This window comes from Periplaneta americana, chromosome 13 (genome assembly GCF_040183065.1).
Source record: "Periplaneta americana isolate PAMFEO1 chromosome 13, P.americana_PAMFEO1_priV1, whole genome shotgun sequence".
Taxonomy (NCBI): domain Eukaryota; kingdom Metazoa; phylum Arthropoda; class Insecta; order Blattodea; family Blattidae; genus Periplaneta; species Periplaneta americana.
The window spans coordinates 37,244,891-37,264,656 of record NC_091129.1 but is presented as its reverse complement, the minus strand read 5'-3'; the positions used below and the strand labels follow the sequence as shown (position 1 = coordinate 37,264,656).

Below are 19,766 nucleotides of genomic sequence, written 5' to 3'. Positions count from 1 at the left end.
GAATTAAATATGGATTTTTACCAAAATATGGAATTAAATATGGACTTAAAATTATAAAAAAATGACTATGTACGTTAAATATTGGTACATTTTAATCAAACTAAACAAAAATTATAATGGACGTACCTTATCTTCCAATGTAGTTTCAACAAAACACAATTTTTATTGTCTGTTACCATAACAATAGGTTACAAACATTTCTTTCAAGTGCTGAAAAGTGAATCTTCTTCTATTGTCTCTGAGGATAGATTTATCCTGACTAAAAGAGCGTTCGACGTCACAAGAAGTAACTGGTACATAATTCAATTTCACAATGTCTGCTGGGGATAAGTCCAAGTTAATCTTCACTGTTGATTCACCACTCATCACAGCAACAACCTTTTGTAGTTCTTCATATCCAGGGTTTTTTGAAAGTACAGTGTCCACCTTAGCTCTTACTGCATCTGCAACTTTACCTCTACCACGATTCAGTTGTTCCACAGTACTATTTATAATTTCAAAACTTTCAGATAGTGAAAGGTGCCTATTTTGGAGACTTTTGAGCGTTTTTATGATGCATGAAAATGTATGCTGAATGTGAGCTAAGTCATTCTTCACACTTATGTCACAGGTAACTGTTTTCGCAGTATCAATTGAGACTGCATCTTCAGAGTCCAATGCAAGGAGAACATTGTTAATAGAGTCTATATGTTCGGCATAATATTCAACTGCTTCTAGCCATGTACCCCATCTAGTTAAAATTGGCTTTGGTGGCAATGGAATTTCAGGGTACATTTCTTTCAACACGTTAACTCTACTGGGAGCTTTGAGAAATACTTTTTTCACTGATGAAATCAACAAATCTACTTTAGGGAAATTGTCTCTGACCACTTCTGCCACACGATGAAATGCATGCGCCACACAAGTAAAATGAGTCAATTTAGGATATACAACAGATAATGCTTGTCCAGCTTTGACCATATAAGGGGCAGCATCGCTAATAAAGAATAACACATTATCGTACATAATACCCTTTGGCCACAGGATACCCATAGCTTCGTTGAACAGTTTAACTATAGTTTTGTTATTGCACTTTTCTAGAACATCACAATGTAAAAGAATTCGTTCAGAATATTGTTCACCTAACAAACCGATAACTACATTACCAACAAGTCTACCTTCTTTGTCGGGAGTCTCATCAATGGAAACCCAAATTGAACTATCTTTAATTTCATCTCTTATCTTCTGTATTGTCTCATCGTAGATGGATGGAGCATACGTCTTCCTAAGTGTTGACTCATCCGGGATTGTATGTTGAGTATATTTTTCAAGGAATTCCCTGAAGACCTTATTCTTTAGTTTGTAGAGAGGAATATCAGCAGAGATGAGAGAACGGCACAGGTCGATGTTAAACTCAGATCTTACATTCGATGTTGTTGGTTGTGTTAAAAACAATTGTCTCTGCTTGGAATTTAGTTGTTTGTTGGCCTGATGTTTACTAGTTGTAATGTGTTGTTGCACCAGGAACTTTTGTGTAGATGATACTGCACACTGACACAAATTACAAAATAATATTTTATTGTCAGTTGATAAACCATCTTCTTTAAATTCTGAAATGTAACTTGTTAGTTTTGATTTTAAATTGACTGAATGACGTACTTTTGGCATATTTACCGTCTTTATAGTATGATTTACAAAACTGAACCTATGTGTACTCTGACTGGCATTTAACTGTTGAGCTGCACAACTGAAGTCTGTTAAAAATTTTAAATTAAATTAATACAGTTTTGTAACTTACTTTCCCATTGTTGATAGGACTGCTAATTTTCAAATAACTCTGATGTTAAAGGGATTACTGAACATGTGTTTAAATCTCTATTGTTGAAATGTATTTTTAAAAGTTAATGGAATTTTGTTTTGTTTTATTGTTAAACCTAATATAATATGGACTGTTTTATATGAAATATGGAAAATATATGGAAATTAACGAAAATATGTACTAAACTCTAAAATATGGAAAAATATGGAAAATAAAAGTAGGATTTTTCAACCCTACACATTGTGAAACATAAAGATAATGCAAAATATAAATTATATTAGCTTTATAAGTAAATATGTATTTACATATAAATCCTTTCCCTGGTCATGACCTATTTGACTTCGTGGGGAATATTTCTTAAATTCCTACAGTTTCTTCTCCTATTCTCGTTCCACAATTACGCCATTTCCTCTGTATCATTTTATTTAGCGTATAAATTCTGTAATTCTATATTCATAATTCTGCAATTCTGGTACTAAATACATTATTATTATTATTATTATTATTATTATTATTATTATTATTATTATTATTATCGGAAATTTAACTCTATGGAGCTGAACGCTGTTATGTTTTTATATTATCAAATAGTTTTCTATTCGCAAATACAAATGTAAACATAAGCAACCCCTTTATGACAATCATCTGAAGAATCCAGAAGAAAAGAATTAGTTTTACAGTGACTTGTCATGCAGCTGGGGCAGCTAACATTCCACTCATGAAAAAAAGAAAATCTAGCATTAAAAGCTTTTCTTGAAAAATACCGCCACCAATCAATCCTTTCTGAGTCAACGCTGCGTAAAAGTTACATGGATTCAACCTACAATGACGTAATGAATAGAATCTGACAAGATATTGGAGACTCCAGCTGACGAAACGACTGACGTTCTTGGTCGATACATAGCGAATTTAGCTGTCGGGAAATTGAATCCAGATGTGCCATCCCGAGCTTACCTGATACAGTATGAACAAAGCAACTTCCTTAAACAAACCAGGAAACAATCACACAATTTGCCAACAATGGACTGAAAGTCTATACCCACTTAATGTTGAGGAAACAAAGTGCTGCTCGCCTACACAGATGCCGCGGCATACATGACTGCTGCAATGGCGTTGCTTGGCATGTTCTGTCCTTTCATATTAAGGTGCGTACACAGTACACACTTAGCGAACGAACAACGAACGAACGACAAACGAATGCATTCGCTGACTGAAATCGGAACGTGTGTACGTCGCAGCAAAGGCAAACCGATCGTTTGGTTTGCCTTCGGAAGTGATCCGTCGCTTGTCGGTACATCAAAGGAAGTTGGTATTCGTTGTGGACGGGATTTGCCACTAGTTTGTAGTTCGTAGCAGAACGCAGCGCTTAGTTCAATTTCATCAACAGGATGTCGAAACTGGAGTGGACGGAAGACACTTTTATAAATCTTATTAATGCATATAGGGAACAGGAAACATTATGGAATCCCAAGTATCCTACTTACCACAAGAAAACATGATGTCTCGGAAGCTATTGGAAAGACGTAGACGAGTCAAACACGTGCAAAATTTGAAAATTATTTTTGTTTATTTATTTTCAGTGGATACATAGTCTACTTGTTGTTTATTGTAGGAAGCAGAAGTCAAAAAGAAAATTGAGTCCCTACTGACATCATTCCGGAGGGAAAGACAGAAGTCCATAAAAGGATCTGAAATGGGGAGTGATGAAGTGTACGAGTCAACTTGGTTCGCGTATAAACAAATTCACGCCCAGAAAAAAACAAAGTTCCAACCTTGTGCGCACAAAATAAATTATTGGCACTGAAAAGTGCCTTTTCGTAAGCATGATGCGCATTCGACAAACACAGACAAAAATCTCTTTTTAGTATTTTAAGATAATTATTGTCAGTGAGGTATCCGTATATTGAAACTTTCCCCTTCTTGCAGTTGTACCTTAATAAACTCTTCCAGTTACTCAATTATATCAGCACATACTTCTGGAAAAATCCTGGTAATCAGCTGTTTCGACACTTTGAATAAATATATTAAACTTGTATACGAATCTTCTGTAGCGAGATATCGAAGTGTTAATACTAGCCTTTCCTCAATAGATATTGCTTCTCGCTAGCCTATGTCTTTCTTGGAAATTTTTGGCCCTATTTTGCACAGTAATATTTAGAAGTCTGTTTCTGAAATGCGACAGAAGTTGTGAAACTGTCCCGATTCCATTCGACGTAAATCATGAAGCAAGTCTATATTGATTGCGACTTTCGTAGAGTGGCGTCTGCCACCTCGCCTTTTGTTTTTTTTTTTTTTAACTTTCTTTTTGTTAAACGACCTATAATAACAACGGCTGCACTTGCTATGATTATATTTTCGTCTGCCTTATTGCGGGTAATCAGCGAACGCGAAAGTTTTCTGACCATTTGCTGATGATTTGTACATTGCTCCAAACAGCGAACGAACAACGAAGTTCCGCTTCATCATTCATGCGTTGTTCGTTCTGTGTACGCACCTTTACACGTGACGTGTCTTACTCAGGAACAGCGTAGCAGAACAGATAACGGTACAATTTCCTAGGGTCAACAAAGAAAATTTTCTTTAAGACACCGTCAAGGATACAGGCTTTCTGAAAAGCGCACCCAGATATTCGTCAGCCATCTTAACCAATTCTTTCTAGATGGGGTACATGGTTAAAAGTAGTAGAGTGTTACAGTTACCATTACTTAAAGATCCAGAGAGTCATAAAAGAAATCTACCCGAGCATGCTGCTTGTGTCATTTCGGCAAAAGAGTTATTCGAATATCCTTCCATCCTTCATTTGGTTTACATTAGAAGGAGTTCAAACAATAAATCAAGGAAGCGCCAGAAGATGTGGGAGAAAGAGTGCGTACAAAAATGGAAAGTACACGGACATAATTTTATTTTTACTTCAATTTTTATTGTACCTGAGTTTTTTAATGTACTTCACTCCCACCTCTTCTACTAATGAAGTTCAACCGTCCTCCACATAGATCCAAAACCGCATATACAGTCATAGTAGCCTTACGGTCATAGTAAACAGTACGTTCCAAAAATATGTTCGCGTTTTCCAGTGACGAAAGCTTTCAATATTGCATCATTTTCCATTTGCCTACGTCGCATCCCGGTTTCCCCCACCTGCTTCTATTCGCCTCTCTGTAAATGCTAGTGGCTGGGCTGTCTTAGCTTTCTGTTAGAAATTGGACGTCTACGTAATATTCACCAATACAATTGTTTAAAATAACTTAAATAAAAGAGCATCGTTAAGTAATTATCTGTCACGTGATTTCCTCCCTTTCTACGACGCTGCGACGTAACCACTTGGACGGACAGTAGATAGCATGTCTGAGTATTTTTACTTTTCGGATCGGGCAGAAGTGAAGATTGAATTTACAGTACGTAAGGTCTCCTTTATAGAGTAGGTAGAGAATTATTTCAACATGAGTTACTGATACGAAGTACGAACCTGGTAATTGGAATTACGTACAATAGTCTATAGTGCGATAATATGCACATTAGAACCGAAGCCTGTATCGAAATGAACAGCCACCATTTTAAAAAATGTGTTTAAATATCCATATTACGATTATTTTTCATTTTAACTTCATTCTCTATAGTGTACGCTAATGTGCTGTAGACAGTATAATATACACTCCATAATGAATACGTCCGCATGGAAAGTTCAGTTCGTCAGTAAAGCACTCATTGTTAATACTGTACTGTATTCTGATTAAACAAAAACCTAATGAAAATAATTGTCAAACTCAACATCGCGATATTTCCTAGTTTACGTAAATAGATTAACTACTTTTCTTCCCTCCTATACCTAGTAAAGTGATTTGTTTATATATTACGCCAGTATCATCGAACTCCAGTCGTGGAGGGGGATAGCAAACGGTGTCTCCGGTTCTTAATCGTTGATCCAAACGTATAGCCACGTTAATATTAGAAATGTCAGTAAAAATAAAATGATGTCCCTGTATTTGACAAAGAATAAGGATCTGAATGAATTGTGTGCAGCAGCAGATATTCTTGTGGGGAATTTCGTTGTAGTTGATTGCAACATTCCACTTGAACGTTTGCCAAAATTGAATTATGTCCCCTACACGTCTGTTGATATATAGAACGTTATTTTTCTGCTTATAAAGTATTTTCACCGACAAGCGACAAACTTCTTCTCTAGAACACTTAGAGAAAGTTTTAGTACGCCTAACTTATTGCGAAGTCAACTATGGGTTAATCTGTTGAAACAATTTTTGTGGAGTTTTAAATGCAATTATGTGTATACATATTATTTTAAGTGACAGTACCGGTACCTGTGACAAAGATTAATCATTTACATTAACACACTTCGGACAAACGAGTACAATTTCCTACAGCTTACAACTCTATCGTATAGGTCTACTGTCCTGTTGATTTTTGGCCTTTATCAGTAAATTTGCTAATTTGTTGACATTGTACTACTCCTTTAAGGGAACGAACAGGTGAAATTACTAAATCTTACAGTTTTCATTTTTTCTTCAAAGACCAAGGACACCAGAATAAAATTATGTGACACGTTTCCTTATTAAGATGAAATAAAAGGCAGGAATTTTTTTCAACGTGATTTTCTTTAATTTTCGGCGTGTGGAACCATTTATATATTAATTAATTTAATTAATATATAAATGGTTCCACACGTCGAAAATTAAAGAAAATCAGGTTGAAAAAAATTCTTGGCATTTATTTTATCTTAATAAGGAAATGTGTCACATAATTTTATTCTAGTGTCCTTGGTCTTTGAGGAAAAAAAATGAAAACTGCAAGATTTAGTAATTTCATCTGTTCGATCCCTTAAATATCTATAGTGATTTCCAACCCTATATTTTTAGAGCCTATTTTAAGTTTTATAAAGCTTTAATGAGGTACTGACAGAGTTTGTTTTAGATACCAAAACACATTTTTTATTATTTACAAATACGCGGTGTGGTCGTAACATGTCTTTTCATTCAAACGTCTTTATTACATTAAAACAACATAGGTAGGCCTAACAAAATATGTCATTTATTGGCCACAGTTTCTATCTAAATTATTTCTACATATTTTTTTGCGGCCGTTTAACATCTTGCTGGGACTGTTTCAGATCTGTGGCTTAAGAAATTAGACAGTTACCACGACTGGTTCTTGCAACACGATAACTTCAAGTCTGACGAGAGCAAAAGGCAAGGAGGTGACTTCAACTCTGGTGATCTCTTCGGTTTTGAGGGCTCCTTCAGGAAGCTCAATGTTGACTAAATTGAAGTTAAATTTCATAACATTCACAGGAAAGAAAATGAGTCAGTTCTTTCAACAAAAGAAAACAGAATATCTATTTTTTTATTAACTTATATAACGTATGTAATAAAAGCATTAAAGTCTTATGGTCACATCTTTCTTTCGACCCTGTATTCGTCTTAATTTTCTGGCCATGTATCATGCGTGGAGTTACGCCGATGTTCTGGACCAGACGTAAGTGTTATACTTCTTTCAAGGCTGTTCCAAAACGTAATGCTGTAAAATAGGAAAAGGTGAGTTCAAATGGAAATGCCTAAAAAAAAATAGACAACGATATTTGACCGAATAGGATTGTAGTCGAGTACTATAATATGATTTATGCTTCACTGTTTTCTGCTCCTTCTTTGAAGTGATGGTACTCAACAATGTTCCTACCTTATCCTTTTTTGGACAATAAGACATTAGAGTAGTCTATTCTAGCAAGAATTTAAAGAGATAGGAAGGCGAAGTTCTGCCATTTGTGGAGACAAATAATTATGTTGTTAATTCTGGACAATTTTTCTTATTGTTCCAGGTAGGATAGACAATTTTTTTCCCTAAGTCTCTTATTAATTCCAAACTTGTAATGAAATTATCAGTTGTTATCTTCGTTCCACTTACTTTAAACCCTTCTACCGTGTCCGAAACTCTTCTTTTTACCCTGATTTACATCACTAGGTCGGTTCTCATTTCTTCCTATATACCCTTAATAAACGTAATAAACAGTGCTATCATATGCAGGCCACAATTTTATACCATATTTGCCCAGTTTTGTGAGCATGTACTTCCGGTAGGGACATTTGCCTTAGAAAGCCACCAGCTTTTCATTAATTATTGTAAGGATCTCATATGATATATACTAACTTATTTTAGAAATGTATCATAATTGGAAAATTGTTTGTGAGGACAGAGTGCAGTTGCACTTTCTTGTAAAGTCAGCAGCCAAAATCTTTCATAACAGATAAGGTTTTATAATAATAATAATAATAATAATAATAATAATAATAATAACAATAATAATAAATTAAATTTTAACGACTGCCACGTAATGTCTACGTTTCTGTCCCATACAGTGCCACACTCCACTCAAAGCACTTTACTAGTCTTTTCCTTAGTTCTTTTCCAAATGTCGGCAGGAAATGCTGTTTTTCCTATTAAAACATTTATTTGCCATTGCTAGCCTCATTTTGACTTTCTAGCAGCAACTCATATACCGTCATTTCCCATAACTATGATCCAAACACCCAACTATGGTCCAAACCGCATTATGTACTACTTAGTCCCCCAAGAGTTCCGTGTTTGCCATTCGAGGCGCCACTGTGATGGAATAAATGTTCCCCATAGATGCTTCCATCTACCATTTCACGTGGCAATGATATGGATGCTTAACAAGGTCAGTGTGCATCGTTCTATTGAATGTCTGAAGACACGAAATCATTCAGTTTGTGTTTGTTTTATCAAGCTCTCCTCTGTAGAACTGGTACGTTATAGATATATGATTGTTTGTACAATTAAACCTGTCTATATAGTGTTTACTTTCACGTAAAAATTACACTGACAGAGGTTAAGGACTCTGCGTGAAAAATGTTTAATTTTTCGTAGACCATAGTTGTATTTCCTTTTCAAATATTTGTTTTAATAAAATGTGATCAATGTGATTATTTACTTCTGCAAATACGGTATCTCAGTATATTCTAAAACACTATTTAGCATTATAGTCCAGTAAATAAAGAAACAGGCTGTTCCAGCATCAATGGTACTAGCACGAATGATGGTCCGGTAAAATGAAAACTTCAGGGTAGAAGGAAAACAACCGTCCCTGTAAGTGACTATGAGAGCAATGATATTGAATTGTATACAGATTATGATGTTTCCGGTGTTGTCTCCATATTTACAGACAGTGAGTCAGATGTGGAAAAGATGACGAAATCTGTTAAATTATTGCTAAAGGCACATGGTTATGTGGTAGTTACTTATGAGGTGGAATAGTGACCAGGGAAAGTTTTGGAAGTGAAGAACAATGGAGCTGTTGTTTCATGTATAGTAAGAAGCGGCAATTACAGAGGTGGCGAGAAATGAAAGTCATTTTATTCTATAGAAAGGAAAACATAATAAAACAAATTGAACACCCCAAATGCGTCTCGAAAAAGAGAGATCTATTTTCAATTTCAGAATTACAAGAGCAGTGAAGATTCAAAGGATCGAAATAAGCCTACTGAATATAGTTCTCAGTATGGTAAATGAACATTATCAGTGAATATATTTGTACAATATTTTGCTAAGAATGTGTTAGTTTATTTTGATACCGTACTTTTTTTCTTTAATATACAGTCACTGGCAAAAAAAAAAACCCGGGCCAACTACATTTTCTTTAAAATATTTGAAAATTGTTGGATTTTTTAAATAACTGTAGGTGTGCTATGGTTCATTTAGTTATTCATTTATTTTCTGATACGTAACAATGCAATAATGAATACGTAATAGCCAACAATGATCTGAAAAGAAGATTCGTTTTCTTGCAATATTATGTCTAAACTTCTCGGACTCATTTCAAGCTAAGCTGAAGAAGTCTACAGACTGGTAAGCTCTTTTGAGGCAGTATTGGAGTACTTCATTGTATACAAATGTCACTAAGTCCTATCGATTCAGCAAAATTGGTTGCATTGATAGAAGATGGGAATAGTCAGCGTTATGTGGCTGCAGTTCTTGGGATTCCTCGATCGACCGTACAACGAGTGTACCATCGCTTTAGAGAGACAGGAGGTTGTTCCAGGAGCCCCGGTTCAGGGAGAAAACGAGTAACTTCGGCTCGTGACGACCATTTTATTGTCCTAAACACATTAAGAGATCGCCATTGGACAGCTATTGAGACCAGAAGAGTCTTCCAGAAAATAAGAGAGTGAGTGAGAGAACTGTAAGAAGACGTCTAGCTAAATGTGGGCTGAATTCCAGAAGACCAGCTAAAGGCCCAAAATTGCTCCAGCAACATCATGTTGAACGATTACGTTTTGCTCAAAATCATGCTAATTGGAACCTGGGGTTGTGGCGACAGGTGCTCTTCACAGATGAATCGAGATTTAGTTTACAGATGGACGTGAAAGAGTGTGGAGAAGAGAAGGAGAACGTTAAATGTTACATCTCTTGTAAGAATTATTAAAAAACAATGGCAATCACGTTGATAGCAGAAATATATTAATATATTAGAATTATTAAACTTCAGAAGTAAGATATTAACAGTTACTTTTGGCATTAATAAAATCTTTCAAAGAGGACAATAATGAATACTTCAACATTCATTAGAAAGAAACAATTTCAAATATTATGTGTTAAATAGACAACCACATTCCTCTCACCATCGGTACACAATAATGTAATAAATTTTGTCAATTTTACAGCAAACTATCTGCAGTATTATACCGAATAACTACAGTCATTAAGCTTAATTATAATTACCGTAAAGTATAAAACAATATGAAATAAACATACAGGTTTCTTTTCTTAAATCCAATGCCACCAGGCAGTCTTTTCGACATTTCTGGTCTCTCCTGGCTGTGGCTTAGTTCTGAGGTTGGGGCGCCTGGAAGGCGGAGTTATGTTACCCCGATGATATAAGAGGATGATTATTGTAACGTGGTGCCAGGAGAGGTCTTAAATCTAAATTTAACCTAAATTCCAGACCAAGGACGAACACAGGAATAATCGCCTTTAAGGAAACATTACTCTGCTGATTAAATGTGAAGCACAGGAACGCCATTTCATATTTTTAATTAAGGAACACGCCAAACGAATTATCTTTGCACCAAAAAACTGATGCTGCCTGGACCAAATTATCGTATTTTATAATTGTTTGAATGCAACAGAAGTCAGAAGTCTTGCTAAACATGTTATTGCTGAAGCACTACGAAATGCCACTGAACGAATATTTCACACTTTTATCACTGCCAATGTTGCGCTATAAACCAATTTTTGGCAATCTAATGTAAAAACTGCCGGTAATTTCCTAGTACCCGGTACTCGTTACATAGGTCGTTTTTATGTTTAACATATTTAGCATAACTTGTTGCTTGTGGGCCATCCCAAACCCCGACCTCCACCCGTAAGAGCGCCAGTCCTTATATACCCGTCAGTCAAGGCCTTCTGACAAATAAAAGCAATTGACAATAGATATCTCAGTCGTGACAACCTCATAAAATATCCTATCAATTGAATAATCGATCTTGCTACGTACAACATAATTATATTACATTATTATATTATCCCAGACATCGGATTCTAGGGCAAATGCCTATTTTGTTTCTTTAGGAGAAAAGTAAAAATAATTATTAATATTTGTGTTTCATGGCAATTGAAAGGTATTCAAAGAGTTTTATAGTGCCCTAAAATGCCCTAAAACGGTTATTAGAGCCTAATTTGTTAATATTCGCCTAAAAATGCCTAACTCACTGTAAAGTTTCGCATTTTACTCTTACTTTTTATAATTTATACATGCATTCACTGCGAAATTTAAGGCATTTAAAAAGTGGAAAGTTTGCTTCACACCGGCCATGAAACCATTGATAAAGGAAACAAAATGTTTTGAATCTCACGACACTCGCAATAGATTTCACCGAATTTAACATGTTTGGAGGCATAAATGCCGACAAAGAACCAACCTTAGTTTTAAAGCAGGCAACAATCACAACATGTGCTGCTACCGATTCAGAGATATACTATACTATAAAAATGACTGTTTTCGGTCTGAAACCGATTAGCTGTACTGCCCTTCAGAGTGTCATAAAATCACAATTTTTGGAGAAAGAGTGTTTTTGAAATATTTAAGAAAAGTCGTAAAACTGCGAATTAGTAGGGTAAACCGTTACAAAATATTTAAAAGAATGGCCCTCCTAGTGTTAACACTACCAGGAAATGCAACAATAAGTGGAACTTTGTATTTTTGTCCAATTGAATCTCAATAACAACGGTTCATTTGAATGCTCGTTAACAGTTGCTCTTTCCCTCACCTTATTTGTGTTGAGAAGTTTTGAGCGGTAGGACGTTTTCCTGTGAAGTTTAACGCGATAATGCCGAAAAATATAAGTGCAAAATCTACATTGATCCGGCAATGGCTAACAGAATATTCAGATTTCACTTATGATGGAAAAATAATATTCTGCAAGATTTGTAGCAAACAGGTATGTAACAATAGTTGAAATATATAAATTCTATTAATTTTAATGAGTAGGCCTATAATATTTATACATTGACTGAGCTATCCTGAGGTATAATTCTTTTTAAGACCACTACACTTTAACCTTTTAAATTCCGATAGTTAAAGTATTTGCAGGTCATTAAAATTCTGATTGTTCGAACCCACTAACTTTGTGATAGAAATACGGCAATACAACAATTAGGATTTTATTTTAATTCAGTTTACTTTACATTTTTAGATATCGCAAGAAAAGAAGTGCCACCTAAAGCAGCATGTGCAAGGAGCGGCTCATAAGGCTAAAGCTCAGCAGAAAAATCAACTGCAACAAACTTTAATAACACAGCCTACTTCATCCAATCTCAGCAGCAATTTCTATGCTGATTTAACCAGAGCGTTTGTTGCTGCTAACATTCCCTGGAATGCAATTGAAAATCCGGTTTTAAGACAGTTTTTACAAAAATACTGCAAACAAAATATCCCATCTGAGTCGACCCTAAGAAAAAATTACTTAGATAGAATATACAATGAAACTTTAGCTTCCATTCGGGAGGATATAGGTGATTCTTACATATGGGTCTCTGTGGATGAAACCTCAGATCCTATGAATAGGTATATAGCAAATATGGTAGTAGGAAAACGTAGTCCTGATGGACCTTCGATTCCACACCTCGTATGTGTTAAGGAACTTTCGAAAGTGAATAGCCAAGCCATTGCTTATTTTGTAAATAAAGGCCTACAGTCTTTATACTCAGGTAATATAGACGATTCTAAAGTTCTGTTGTTTTGTACTGATGCTACCTCATACATGGTTGCTGCAGCTCCACTTCTTAAAACATTTTATCCTAACCTCACGCATGTAACCTGTCTAGCACATGGCCTTCACAGGGTTTCTGAAACAATCCGGAATGAATTTCCTCTTGTCAATTCGTTTATTTCTAACACAAAAAAATGTTTTTGTAAAGCCCCATCCAGGATTTCAATATTCAGAGAGAACTTTCCAGATATCCCACTCCCACCTCAGCCGGTTGTTACACGATGGGGAACCTGGATTCAGTCAGTGGTGTATTATTCTAAGTATTTTAAAGAAGTGGTCACAGTTATTGATAAATTACCTGAAACTGATAGTGCAGCGTGTGTGAAAGCAGTAAAAGATTGTCTGAATGACTCACGATTGAAAAACGATATTGCCTACATAACATCAAACTTTTCTTTCATACCTGCAAGCATTGAACAATTAGAACGTGAAAAACAATCTCTTTGTAGCCAAATAACAATAGTAAAGGAAGCTCAAGTGAACATACATTCTGCTTTGGGCGAAACTGGGGAAAAAGTTAAAAATAAGTGGGGCAACGTATTAAATAAGAATGTAGGATTTTCATTGTTGGAAAAAGTATCAAGAGTGATATCGGGGGAAAGTGTAAATGTTCCAGTAAGTATTGATGTTTCTATTGTACCTAATTTAAAATTTGCGCATCTCACATCAGTTTCGGTTGAAAGAAGTTTTTCTGCTTTCAAAATGATTCTCAGTGACAAAAGGCAAAGGTTAACTGTGGAGAATTTAGAAAAAATTGTGGTGGTGTACTGTGCAGATAGTTATAATAAAGTCTGAGCATGGAACTGAATTTCAATAACTTAAAATGAGCAATCTTGATATCAATAATCATTATTTCATTAGTTTCAATATATTAAATTAGTGCAGCTCTGTTTATAAATATAATATAATATTCTTTTTTAATGTTTAAACATACTTTTTTGTGCGTATTTTAGTGTATAACTAAAACTTTCAGTGAAAGAAATAAGTATGATACCTTGATGTGCCTAAAATGCCTATTTTCATTAAAATAGAGCCTAATTTTACAAATTTTGAGCTTATTTTAGGCGCCTAAAACTGCAATTTTTAGTGCCTAAAAATCCGATGTCTAATTATCACATTTGAGTTGAAGGTACGAGTTACATTTTATAATGTGTTCTTTCTTGTTTTAGGGGGCTCCGCTCCCTAAAAACCCCTGTTGGGGACTTGGTCCCCAAAGCCTCATGCAATTAATTAATAGTAGCCTAATAAACCGGTCCATCACCTTTGGGTTGAAGGTACGACTTATATTTTATGACGTGTTCTTTCTTGCTTTAGGGGGACGGCCCCCAAGCCCTTGTGCAATTAATTTATAATAATTAACCGGTCCATCACATGTGAGTTGAAAGTACCGGTACATAGCTTTAATGAATCACTGAAAAACAAATGTGAATATAATAATTATAGGATGTGGAGTGAGTACGAAATTATTATTATTTTTTGGCGCATCATTTTTACGTAAATAACGATAAATAAAAACTAACATGCCACATAACATTATTTTAAGAAATACAGGAAACATGCATGAATAATATTCACCATTCTTAATGATCGTGGGATAGGGAAAACAACGACCTGCAGTGGTCGTCAGTACTCGCTGAAATGGGTAATAATATAATATAATTATGTTGTGCGTAGCAAGATCGATTATTCAATTGATTGGATATTTTATGAGGTTGTCACGATTGAGATATCTATTGTCAATTGCTTTTATTTGTCAGAAGGCCTTGACTGACGGGTATATAAGGACTGGCGCTTTTAGGAGTGGAGGTGGGGGTTTGGGATGGTCCACAAGCAACAAGTATATTAAATATATTTAGGATTGGTGTAAAACTGGCCTATGTCTCTCACCCGAAATGGCGTGCCTGTGTTTCACAATTACCCTCTGCTATAAACGGGAATCGAACCCGGAACCTCATGAACTAGGCTATAGCCAAAACCTCTGACCACTAGGCCATGAGGCTGGTCAAAATAAAGTATATTAAATCGTGGAATTGCTGCTAATTTTACTACCCCCATATAGTTTACTAGATTACAGTAGTTTATAATTTTTTTTTACTGATTTCAATTTTAATTCCCGTTATTCAGCTGATTTCCTGAAGCAGTTATAAGAACATCGAAAATATTATGTTTTTGTTACTAAGTTGCACATATTAAAAAAATAGAAAAAATGTATAATAATTATATTACGCAATGCATACTCAATAATTTTACCATTATAAAGATGGCAAAAAAGGAGAAAATATACATAGTCGATTTATTATACTTATTTAAAGTCACAGCCGAATTTAGGCTATTTACTTACTTAGTTGCATACGTACATATTTATTTATTTACGACCATTATGCCTTCTCTACCGCTCTCTCCTAGGCGAATTTAGGGGGGTATTGCGGAAGCTAAGGCCTGATAATTGCCCTTGTTGCTTTATGTATTGTTTTATTTTTTTAGATATTTAATTATTTATTTGTTTCTTTGTTTGTTCGTTTATTTATTTATTTATTTATTTAATTGTTTATTTATTAGTATTAATAAATGTATTCTTTTATTATATAATTCATTAATTTATTACATTTCTTGCATTTGTTGAATTGTATAAAAAAATAGCTCCTCTCTTATTATTAATGTAAGACAGGTTTAATTTACATACCAGTTACTCTTAACACTGTCAAATTTGTTCACCAACTTCAATAATCTCTAATTAATAATTAGAGATATTTGTGGCTTGTAAATGGAAAAGGCTGAAAGTGTCAAATATAAAAATGTTCAGCAACCACAAAAAACACGCACTTTCATTTTTTAAATTTTATAAAAAATTATTGAGTCAACCTTAATAGACGTGAGATTTAACTATCAGTAGTCCTACAGTGACAGTACATGGAACGGTTTCAAGTGGGAAAAAACGATTATATCATATTTGTCACTTACAGCCTTTTCCATTTACATGCCACATTTCTTCAGTTTTAGATAGGTTAAAACAATTATTGTTGAGTTTGACAGTAGTTGAGAGTGCCTGTATTAAATGAATATTGTGAATACTTTAATCGAATCTGATGTGTTATTCATAACAGAAATTGGATTACATCACTTATTTATAGTAAATAAACTTACGCACGCAGAATACTTATTAAAACTTTTAAAGAAGGAAAAATTCGTCCAAAGGGCTGGATTCGGGAAGAGTACCTAAAACGCTCATTGCATTTCCGCGTTCAATAGCAATAACGTTCAATAGCGTTGGCGCAAATAAAATTAGTGCAACGACAATTTGAGATATCAGAACTTTAGCGTCGTGACTCCAAAGACCGAAGGTCTCCACAGCAAAGAGGATAAAGCTATGTCTAAAAGATGTACATATTTATTGACTTTTTTCTTAACGGCTAATTCAGCAGCAGACGTTGAGCTTCTGGAGGTATTTGGTAAGTGAGATGGAGCTAGAGTGTCAACGCAAGTGGAGTCCCAAATTAAAGATTTCCTCTAGATCTAGATTATGAGATTAAGGTGAGACCATCGAGTCGTTTCCCATTCGTGCGACTAATGCCTGGTGGTTGCAAAAGAGAAGGGATGCCACAAGAAGTCAGAGATCTTTTAATGATATCATTGAGTGATGTATGTCTGGGAATGCGACCCTTGCTCCTCGCACAGCTGAGTGCATGATGGTCGTAAATATCAGAAATTCTTCCGCAACTACATTGGTGTGGCTGGCAGAGTTTACAACCAAGGCGTAAAGCCATTGCAATTTTAAAGGATGTAGGGGAGGGTTGGCTAGTCCTCGGGCATCTCCTCGGTATAACGAAATTATCGGGGTAGGCTGTATCCGGGACACAATCAGAAGTTTTATGCGCGGATATTTCGCTGGTGGAATTGCTGTTAAGGTAAACTTAAGCAGTGACAATCAACATCTTTTCTTTCCAGGTAATCTGAATACCCGGTACATCTTCGCTATGATGGGACTCCTGAGAGTGGCCGTCTTACTACAGGGACATCATTTTATTTTTACTTCAATTTTTATTGTACATGAGTTTTTTAATGTACTTCACTCCCACCCTTGTACTAATAAACTTCCAACCATCCTCAACACAGAACCAAGGCCGCGTATGCAGTCAAAGTCGCCTTACGGTCATAGTAAACAGTATTGAGTTAGTGAGTATAGTACGTTCCAGATATGAAGAGTCCACTGCAAGAATGATGGATGTCATTTAGAATACATTTTTCAGGAGAAGCAATTGAAAGTTTCAAATCCTTAGCGCTCAAAGCTTAACTGTGATTTTCCGACCATTACTGGACAATGACTATCAGTGTTAATGCCATGTAACTCTCTATGTACATTCTGTATGTCTTAAGCTATGCATTTACAGTCTTGGTTCATTTTCGACAAGAAAGTGACATCCATCATTTTTGCAGTGGACTCTTCATGTATTTATTTATTTTATTAGGTTATTTTACGACGCTTTATCAACAGCTTTGGTTATTTAGCGTCTGAATGAGATGAAGGTGATAATGCCGGTGAAATGAGTCCGGGGTCCAATACCGTAAGTTACCCAGCATTTGCTCGTATTGGGTTGAGGGAAAACCCCGGAAAAAACCTCAACCAGGTAACTTGCCCCGACCGGGAATCGAACCCGGGCCACCTGGTTTCGCGGCTAGACGTGCTAACCGTTACTCCACAGGCGTGGACTCTCTTCATGTATGTTCATATTTTCCAGTGACGAAAGAGTTTTCAATATTAAATCATATTTTCGCATAGGTACTGTAGTCCGTTTGCCTACGTCGCATCCCGGTTTCCCCCACTCGCTCCTGCTCGCCCCTCTGTAAAGGCTAGTGGCTGGGCTGTTTTAGCTCTTTTCTGAAAACATTAATTTGTGTTAGGAATTGCACGTCTACGAAATTTTATACCAACTGTTTAAAATAATTCAAATAAAAGGGCCTCGTTAAGTAATTAACTGTCACGTGATTTTCCCCCCCCCCCATTTTACGACCCTGCGACAAAACCACTTGGAAGCCACCGGCGTAACTCTGTCGGCTAAGGCGCTTGTCTGCCGATCCGGAGTTGCGTTCGGGCGCGGGTTCGATTCCCGCTTGGGCTGATTACCTGGTTGGGTTTTTCCGAGGTTTTCTCCAACCGTAAGGCAAATGTCAGGTAATTTATGGCGAATCCTCGGCCTCATCTCGCTGTCGCCAATTCCATCGACGCTAAATAACCTCGTAGTTGTTACATCGTCGTTAAATAACCAAGTAAAAAACCACTTGGACAGTAGATAGCGTCTGAGTAATTTTATCTTTTCGGATTGGGCAGAAGTGAAGATTGAATTTATAGTACGCAAGGTACGTACTTTTTTATAGAATAGGTACAGAATTATTTCAACATGAGTTACTAATATGAAGGACCAAACTGGTAATTGGAATTAGGTACAATAGTCTATAGTCCGATAATATGCACAAAAGAATTGAAGCCTGTATCGAAATGAACGGCTACCATTTTGAAAAATGTGTTTAAATATCCATATTATGATTATTTTTTAATTTAACGTCATTCTCTATATTGTACGCGAATGTGCTCTAGACAGTATAATAGACACTGCATAATGAATACGTCCGAATAAATACCTCAGTTCGTGAGTAAAAACACTTATTGTCAATACGGTACTGTATTTTTGATTAAACAAAAACCTAATGAAAATTATCAAACTCTAAATCGCGATATTTCCTAGTTTACGTAAATGGATGAACTACTTTTCTTCCCTCCTATACCTAGTAAAGTGATTTGTTTGTATTTTACGCCAGTATCATCGAACTCTAGTCGTGGAAGGGGGTAGCAAACGGTGTTTCCGGTTCTCAACTGTTAATCCAAAGGTATAGCCAGGTTAATATTAGTAATGTTGGTAAAAATAAAATGATGTCCCTGTATATTCATTGAGAGTAAACATGTAGCCTGCCATAGTAACCATCGTAATCTATCGTTTGCTGTTACTTAAGCGTCCGCTCTCATTTACGCTGCATACACCTCGACATTGTGAAGTTTCTCTTTTCGCTCAACTTCACTCGTGAATTTTTTTTCAATTTAACTTGTCGCCTGTTGTTTATTGCTCAATTAAGTTTGTAGTTTGGTTCGTTATGAATCTTTTAACACCACTGCGAACGTTCTATCGTCTTGCATTCTCGAGTTACACTGCTTAGGCTGCCTCGCGACCCGCCAATTCGTACCTTAACTTCAATCTCCCGCGTATCACTATAAGACGTCATCCGTCCCAACTCAAAGTCACTTTGGATACATTGATCCCTCGTCTGTCGATCGCTGTTTACTTCATTAGAATATGTCGTGTAGTTTAGAAATTACAGGGGCGACAAAACTGGCCTGAAAATGTAGCTTTTGACTTTCTGGGTTGGTATCCTACTACTAAATTGAACTTATTCACGTCAAAAAGAATAAAAATAGAAGCTGAAGTGCTCGTGTCGTCATGCAGATCTATTAGTCGTCTAGACTACACTACAACTACCATATGGCAATGTTTGGACAACTTACAAGAAATACCTTCTTTGGCGGACGATCGATTCGGCGGCAAGCGAACACAAGTTGTGCTCTATTTTTCGAAATGGAAATTATATGAAGGAATTATGGAGTGTGTTGGTCCCATGACGAGGAA

At 35.8% G+C, this 19,766-nt stretch overlaps 2 protein-coding genes across 8 annotated transcripts in view; one reads left to right on the top strand and one right to left on the bottom strand.

Moving 5' to 3' along the window:
* LOC138711800 (alpha-tocopherol transfer protein-like) overlaps window positions 1–17,276 on the top strand; it is an 87,635-nt gene extending 70,359 nt beyond the window's left edge. For 5 of the 7 annotated variants that reach the window (XM_069843038.1, XM_069843035.1, XM_069843041.1 and 2 more), the window contains one exon: window positions 17,038–17,276. In XM_069843038.1, the coding sequence (XP_069699139.1) occupies window positions 17,038–17,261 (224 nt within the window). In that variant the 3' untranslated portion in view covers window positions 17,262–17,276. Of the gene's footprint in view, window positions 1–6,920; window positions 7,198–17,037 lie in introns of those variants that run through there. The other 2 variants (XM_069843039.1, XM_069843037.1) reach the window with 1 other exon arrangement.
* LOC138711798 (cytochrome P450 4C1-like) overlaps window positions 1–19,766 on the bottom strand; it is a 391,497-nt gene that overhangs the window by 70,791 nt on the left and 300,940 nt on the right. The window lies entirely within an intron of this gene.